This window comes from Otolemur garnettii, unplaced genomic scaffold (genome assembly GCF_000181295.1).
Source record: "Otolemur garnettii isolate 467f Iridium unplaced genomic scaffold, OtoGar3 scaffold00002, whole genome shotgun sequence".
Classification (NCBI taxonomy): domain Eukaryota; kingdom Metazoa; phylum Chordata; class Mammalia; order Primates; family Galagidae; genus Otolemur; species Otolemur garnettii.
The window spans coordinates 36,723,499-36,731,600 of record NW_003852397.1 but is presented as its reverse complement, the minus strand read 5'-3'; the positions used below and the strand labels follow the sequence as shown (position 1 = coordinate 36,731,600).

Genomic DNA, 8,102 nt, shown 5'->3' with positions numbered 1-8,102 from the left:
AAAAACCTCGAATAGCCAAGACATTACTCAGGAATAAAAACAAAGCAGGAGGAATCACGCTACCAGACCTCAGATTATACTATAAATCCATAGTGCTCAGGGTGGTCTTGAACTCTCGAGCTCAGGCAATCCTCTTGCCTCAGCCTCCCAGAGTGCTAGGATTACAGGCATGAGTAACTGTACCAGGTCCAGCAAAGCCAAAGTAATAAAAACAAAGTAGATAAGTAGTTGCCTACAGCTGGACATGAGAATACACATTAACTGTTAATGGGTATGAGAAATCTCACTCTGGGCATAAAACATATTCTACAACTGATTTATGGTGCTAGATGAACCACTCAATAAAGTTACTAAAACTCATTGGATTCTATATTTGAAACAAGTGAATTTTATGATATGTAAATATACCTCAATAAAGTTATTAAACATTTAGTTCATTTGGCATAAACAGGTAGTTGGATCCAGAGAGCTAAAGTTCCCAAAGTTACAAAGCAAATATTTTTCAGAGAAAAGAACAGAGTTAAAGCTATTTGACTACTCTAAGAAACAATATTTTTCTATGGACTAATGATCTTGCGCATTAAAAATTAAAGGTCCCCCCCAAATCTAAAAAGCACCAATTAAACCACATAATCAATATATTTATGACACTAATTATAATAATTATCATTTATTTAATGCTTACTTTATGCTAAATTATTCACCTAGATTATCTCACTTAATTTTGAGTGTGGGCCACAGGGAAGGCATTATTACTGTCCCTTCGTATACCTGGGGAAATGGAGCATGAGAAGGAATAGCTGACTTGGCAAAGGTCACACAGCTTATATGAGGCTGAGTGAGGGTTCATCTGAGGCAGTCTGTTATCAGAGGCCTCGCTATGACTACCATAATGCCCATGTATACCACTTCTTCTGGTAACTAAGATTTACCTTACAACTCCTCCCACTCCAGCATGATGAAAGAAAGAGCTCCTTACCTCATTGTTGAGTTTGTTTATCTGCTGCTTGGTCTCCTCTGCCTTGATGAAGAGAACAGCAGTTCCAATCTCTGGGTCTGAAAATTGACATGCACACTGAATGAGTCCTTTAAGTAAGCCTCAGATAGGAGGATGGGGGTTATTCAAATATGGAAGGAAGCCCAAGCAATCGTTGTTAAGATTTTTTGATGTCTGTAAGTTCTGTCTTCCCAGGATCAGACAAGCTTCTTGTACTCCTCTGGTTGGCACCTGATACAATCTTTGGAACTAGGCACTCATCATGGTGTTGACCGTGACTACAGTAACTGTAGTGTCTGTGGCAAATCTCCTATTCCCCCAGACATAATCGCCGCCAGGTTCCAAGATGGCACATTTTCTCTTCTTTGACTAGTCTCTGAAAATGTACAGTGCCCACGTAATAGAAAAGGGCTGTTCTGGGGCAGTGCCTGTGGCTCAAAGGAGTAGGGCGCCAGCCCCATATATTGGAGGTGGCGGGTTCAAACCTGGCCTCAGCCAAAAAAACTGCCAAAAAAAAAAAAAAAAAAGAAAGAAAGAAAAGGGCTGTTCTTTTTCTTCTCTTTCCTCCCCTAATATTGATTCCTGTGCCTCGGAGCGCACTTTCCTCTCATCTCTATTTCAGGGACTAATCTCCACTGCAGCTTTCCATCTCTTCCTGTGTCATTTAAAATAATACATTTTCCCACTTTTTAGTTCTCTCTTCTTCACTTTTTCTCTACTTCTCTAAATACATTTATTTCTATCATGGACAAAAGTATAGATGACGCACTGCCAGATGGAGTGAAAAGGATTTGAAAGAATATAAATATACATTTTATGATATGACCACCCTAAGTCTGGTCAATTATAAGTAGCAATACATTTGTGGGGGAAGAAAAGTCATTCAAAAATAGTCCAAAGCAGGGTAATAAGAACTCATTTTGCTAAAATATTTTGCAGAGATAATCTGTTCATTCAACGAATGATTGCAGATCATACACATCAAGCCAGCTCTGCTTTGGAGGACATGAATAAAGAAAATATAATTGACCCTCAGGAAGATTAGACTCTAGCAGGGAAAGGAAACATTTATAAAACTAATTATGCAATAGGTTTAAATTTCTTGGGTAATAGGGAGCCATTTTAGAGTTTCAAGTGTAGGAGTAGAGTAATACAAGTAAATTTGCATTTTTAAAGTTCACTCTGTATGGAAAACAGTGTGAGAACAGAGGAAAGATGTTAGTAACAATGTAGGCCAGAGCTGGATGTGGCCAGGAGAGTGGTGGCAGAGACAATAGAAAGTCTTGGCTAGAACTGAGAGATATTTAGTAGGTTGAGTCTAGAAAGCTTGTTACTTGAATAGCTGAGTGTAGGAGTAAGTGATGGGTAAAGGAGAAGAGAAAGCTAAGAGGGCGTTGGGACCAGAAGTAGTGGATAGAAGTGGTGAAGTCCTGTGGATTTTCCAGGTGAGTCAACAAGGAAAATGTACAATTGGATGTACCACAAGCTTTCATTGCAAATCCACCAGTCTGAGAACTATGATTTCTTTGATCTTGCCCCAAGCACATGAAGTCAATTGAATCAATAAGTTGAGATTATACCACTCCTTTTGCATTCTCCTCCCTATCAATCAAGGAGTCTTACAAGGAAGGATCTTCAGTTAAGATCTGTTAAATAACAGTCCGTCTAGGCTAGACAAAGGAACAATTCTAAATAATATCTTAATATCTTAGAGCAGGCATAGACTTAAGTCAGATTATTTAATGGAATTGGTAAAGTTCTATCATGTGGAGAATATGCTGAGAATGAGAATGTAAAGAAGAAGAAGGGGAAAGGGAAGAAGAAGAAGGAGGAGGAGGAGGAAGAGGAGGAGGAGGAGGTGGTGGCGGCGGCAGTGGCTATGTAAAACCTTTTAAGTATATTAGAAATATCGCCCCCTGGGAAAAAATCTAAATATAGAGCTTACCTCCAAGAGGAGGAGAAATTCTGGGCTCTGGCCTGATTCGTTCAGAGCCAAAGTCAAATGTCTGACTTTCTTCACTGCTATTTCCATCTTCAATTCCATCAACGATCCTATTTAAAATAAGGGAAATTGGTTGTGCATATGTCATATATTCATGGATTCCACTATTTTTAAAAGATTTTAACAAATATTGTGTTAACTTTCTAAATTTAACTCTAGAGCTGAGCTATGCAGCATGATAACCGTTAGCCTTATATAGTAACTACTACCCTTACATTGATTCTCAGGTTCAAATATTTAAGATACAGAAGTCTTCTTATCTAAATTCATATTGAATACTCTATACAAGCAAAAATATTTTAACTTAATCATTACAGAAAATATTTTAACTTAATTATCACAGAAAATAAATTTGATGACACCTGCACTCTACACTTGGAGAAAACTCTTTAGGAGAAAATGCTTAACTATGAGAGTTCAAGAATTATATTTAAACTACTATCAGGACTTTAGTTCTTCTTCCTTGGTAAATAATGTGTAGCCCATTCATTATTTAAATATGTGAGTCTATTGCAGAAATTTTAAACATAAAAGTAACAAAACATCAGGAAATAAAAACCACCTGCTACACTCAACATTCTGGTGCACGTCCTCACACTCTTTCTCTCTGTCTAGAAGAACATATATTCTTTCTATAAATGTCAGATGATAGTTCCTTCCTCAACTCGGATACATTTTCCTTTTATTTATAAATTATTAAACATTAGTAAAAATTCAAGAAGACAAATTAAAAAAAATTTTCAAGTTACCATCTCTGACTGAATTCCTAAAAATTTCCTGTTCACCTCGTTTTGCTTATTTTCTTAATATTCTCCCTTAATGGATAAGTTAAGTTTTTGTCAAATGGATAAAGATCATTTGCTTTACAGGTGGAAAACCAGTTTGAATCCAGCTTTCAATACTTAATATCTCTGAGATTATTGGACAAAATATTTAAACTTCAGGTTTCAGTTCTTACACCTTTAAACCAGAGATGACATAAACTATTTTGTATGCTTCTGAGAGGAGTAAATGCAACAGAAAATGTGAAATTATGCAGTGAAGTGAATAGAAAACAAACATGCTATTTTTTTTCATGCTTCTATTTATTATTCAGCTATTCAGGGACTTTGATGACTGTTATTGCTACTATGCACCATAGCTGAACACCTTAAACATTTTTCAAGTCAGGAATTTTTACCCACTCAATCACCATTGGTTAATTCTAAACTGATTTTTTTTTAAATTAAAAATAAAGCCATGATATCTTACCTACTGCAGAGACCAGAAATAAAACTAAGCTTCAGCCATCTAAAATGAGGAGGCAATATTGTATGGAAAATAAAAATCAGCATTTTGTTTCTTTCATCATTTCAACTCATTGCTTGATGAAATTTTAGGCAAGATTAGGCTTTGAGGGGCAATATTGATGGTGCTTGTTCATCTCTTTCATTTTTGTTATAAATTTATAAATTATAAAATCCCAGTGTAGGAATATGCATTTAACATAAAAGTAGAGCTAAATGAATAAAAGCAGTAGAGAGGAATTTTGAAAATTCAATACATCTTTTGGAGATTATTTATTCCCATACTGTACACATACCTATATCTATACTCAAAAAACTTCACGTAGAATTCAGGAAAACTTAACAAGCCGGACTAGGAGCCTGTGCAGTAGAAAGGCTCAGATGGCTGACTAATTTCCTAGGCAGGTACAAGCTGCATCAAATGCAACCAGTGCCACCTGCGAATGAATTATATGATGTGAACTCTTACCTTGGGCTGAGGTCTGGGGGTCCAGCACTGTTTGAGGTTGAAAGTTGCAATTTCAAGTTCTTCTCTTTCCTTTTACCATGGCTTATGGGGTCATTTTCCTGCTTGGCTTTGGGGGAATTTGAACTGGAGACTCTGACAGGGGAGTGAAATGGCACGGTTCCTGAAGCCAGCTGCTTTAAGCTTAAGCCTAGATAGCTTTTATTGCTTCCAACCTTCTTGTTGCGTGAAGTGGACGATCTCCTCGTGTAGATTGGAGATAGAGAGGCCGTCTCCTCTTCCTCCTCTTCCTCCTCCTCTTCATCTTCCACAATGGATGGGAGTCTCTTGTTGATGCTGCCATTTCCCTTGGGTTCTGACTAAATCAGTAGATAATACAAATTAGTACAGAGTGCAAAGACCTCTTAAGGGGCACATCATTAATGCCAGGGGTCCCATTTGAACAAAGTCAGATTCCTTAGAAACTTAACTTTTCATGAAAATGGAAATCTTTTCAGATTTTTCTATTATATTTTAGCTGCTAAAAGTTTTTCTCGCTTTTTACCCTCTCTGATTTCTTGACATTCGTCCTCACCCTTCTCTTGGTGGGGAGCTGGGCAAGGAAAGGTACATCTTACCAGGTTTGTATCTAGATTTTAATTAGCCTGTACCTTGTGATAGTAAAATAATGACATGTTCTTAGGAATAGAAACACTATGGAGAGTTGGGGGGGCTTGATATTTAAAATTACAGAGCCATTCGTGGAACTTTACATGAAGATCAACCAGCAGAATTACATTATCCTTGAGAATAAAAAAAGTTTCTTATTTTTGATCATACGAATGGAAAAATATCAGAAGTGTCCTCAGTTATTCTGTTTCCTGCTCTCCTGTTCTCACAAGTCATGAGCAAGAAGTGATGCAAACCAGCTGGTCGATTTCCTCTGAGAAACTTTAGGAAAAGAAGGAAAAAGAATCTTGCCCTAACCCATTTTAGAACCACTATATTCTTGACCAGGTTCATTCAACCTTGTAGGCCAAGGAGAACAAAAAGAGGGTGGGAAAGGACAAGTGAGGTGATGATGGAGCGGGTGGGCAAAGAGGTCACCAAAGGCTAAGCTAATGGCTCCAATAGTGTGCCCCAGACATGGCTTCTCTGTTCCAAAAGACCAATTTGTTTTTCTGCGTCTCCATTTCTTTTGGTGATTTAGTCACTTATGCCCATTTATCAACAATCTCTAATAAAAATAAGACAAATAACCCTCAAATATCTAAGATGATAATCTAAATCTCATGAGCCATCATGGGTATGACTTTAATGAACAATTGGTTCATTGGCATATATACATTTTTAAATATCTACAGTTTGTGACTTACAGGCAATAGTCCATTTAGGTTAGGTCATATCTGCTAAGTGAAATGGTTGGTTTACTCAGAAAGGTTTTTTTTTTTTTAAATTTTAATCTTAATGGCTCAAAATTTAAATGGCATTCCTAGACTCATCTTTCCAGCTACACTTGGTTATTTTAATTAATGATGAAACCATAAGTTCTCTATTTGAATAGTCATGGTGTTGCTTTTACTTGTTTGTTTTTGTTTTTCAGAGTATCTAGAACTCCGTGCTTTTAATAAAAGTGGGGCACACATAGAGTTTCAGGGGGAGCATTTGTATACTAGTGTTGTGGAATAGAAAAATTAGTTTACCAACTAAAGACTCAACAGGGCAAGCTTATCAAAGGAATGAAAACAACAATGAGTACATTCTCTAATTAGAATGATGTGTACATTTGCATTGGCAAGCTAATAATTCTTTTGTTTCAAGAGGCTCCATTGACTCTAATAGATTCCTCTGACTAACTTCCTATCACTTATTTGTACTTCTACAGGTTTGTCTAACTATCACACTACCATTTTGTCATGGAGACTTGGTGCCGTGGATAAGCTGCTTAGAGACCAACTCTCACACTTGAAGAAGCAGACATTACTTATGTTAATAAGTCATCATCCCAATTACCATCATTGCAGACAGGACCTAAATTTCTTATGTTACCAAACACCCAGCCTCACATTAGCCTCTGTGCAGGAGTGTCAGTCATTCTCTTCAGATTACTTACTTCCCTTGTGTAGCTGGATTCCCCCATGATACATGACCGGAAAGTCCAACCACAGAATCCTTTCTTCTCAACTGATCCAACCCTTCATTATCCTCCTTGCAAACATTCTTTTGAGGGCAATGAGGTTTTTATACACAGTACGTACTCAAAGTCGAATGAGTCTGGAATTTGGTTAATGACATTTTGCTGAAACAGTCACTCCAAACTCACAAGTGACTAGATTCTGTCTTGGAGTAGTAAAAAGTCTAGTGGTTGAATGTGAATGCATGAGTAAGTTTTACAAGTCCTGTGACTTACTAGCTGTAACCTTGCTCAAGTAATATAATTACTGAAGTCTTGGTTTCCTCACCTGTACATTAGGAACAGTGCAAGGAAAATATTAGTTATTCAAAAATGAAAATTAAGCAATATGTGAAGAGAGAATTTAGTAAATGCCTGCCCAGGCAAAGATGATGACCATAAAGAAGAGGGAAGTATTTATGCTGCAGAAGGGGCTACAGAGAATGCTGGCAACCTCTTTTTAAGCACTCTTCCCTTCTTTCTTAGTTAACAGAATTCTTAGCAATGCACTCTGCTCAAAGATTGCCTTTCTCAGCTTCTTGTGCCACTTACTTGGGTTCTGAGGCTAAACTCTGAGATGATGCCATATAAGTGGACATCTTTTAAGGAACTTTTAGGAAGGCTCCTAGAAATAGGGAGGGGCTCTCTCATATTTCTTTGGTTTCTAATCTGGAATATGGATGAAATAGACGAATGTTCAGCAATGAACCTGGAGAATGAAGAGCTCATGGGGAAAAAGTTATATGTTGAGGATGACTTAGCAAAATGAAGAAATCCCAGGACTGCACTGACACACTGGAGTTGTTATATTATCCATCTATGGACTTGCCCATGAGCAAGAATTAAACATCTCTTGTTTTGAAACCTCCACTATTTTGTTGTTTTTAAAATTACAAATGAATTCCAACATAAATTAGAAAGGTATTTCTTTTGAAAGTTAAAAATGCTGTATTTTGGGGAGGGATCTTCATCTTCAGGGTGGTAGGAAGGGGAGAGGAATTCAAATGGGAAGATACAAAAATAGGCTAAATTTCTTTTCATAGAAAAGGGAATATAGAAGGATGGGAGGGGAAGTAGTGAGGAAAGGCTGCCTGAGGGGACAACTGAGCATAAAGGCCACTTTGCTTGTTGTTGAGGAGGATTTTGAAGAGAAGTCAGAACAGACAGCTTCCGCCACAGAGGAAGTTGATTGAAAGCAG

General features: G+C 37.3%; 1 protein-coding gene across 1 annotated transcript in view; it reads right to left on the bottom strand.

The window, feature by feature from the left end:
- The window catches only part of KCNH8 (potassium voltage-gated channel subfamily H member 8), a 395,301-nt gene that overhangs the window by 31,641 nt on the left and 355,558 nt on the right, over positions 1 to 8,102 (bottom strand). The window contains exons 13-15 of the mRNA XM_003781732.1: positions 4,755 to 5,110; positions 2,943 to 3,049; positions 980 to 1,056 (exon numbers count right to left, since the gene is read on the bottom strand). Of these exons, the coding sequence (XP_003781780.1) occupies positions 980 to 1,056; positions 2,943 to 3,049; positions 4,755 to 5,110 (540 nt within the window). The remainder of the gene's footprint in view (positions 1 to 979; positions 1,057 to 2,942; positions 3,050 to 4,754; positions 5,111 to 8,102) is intronic.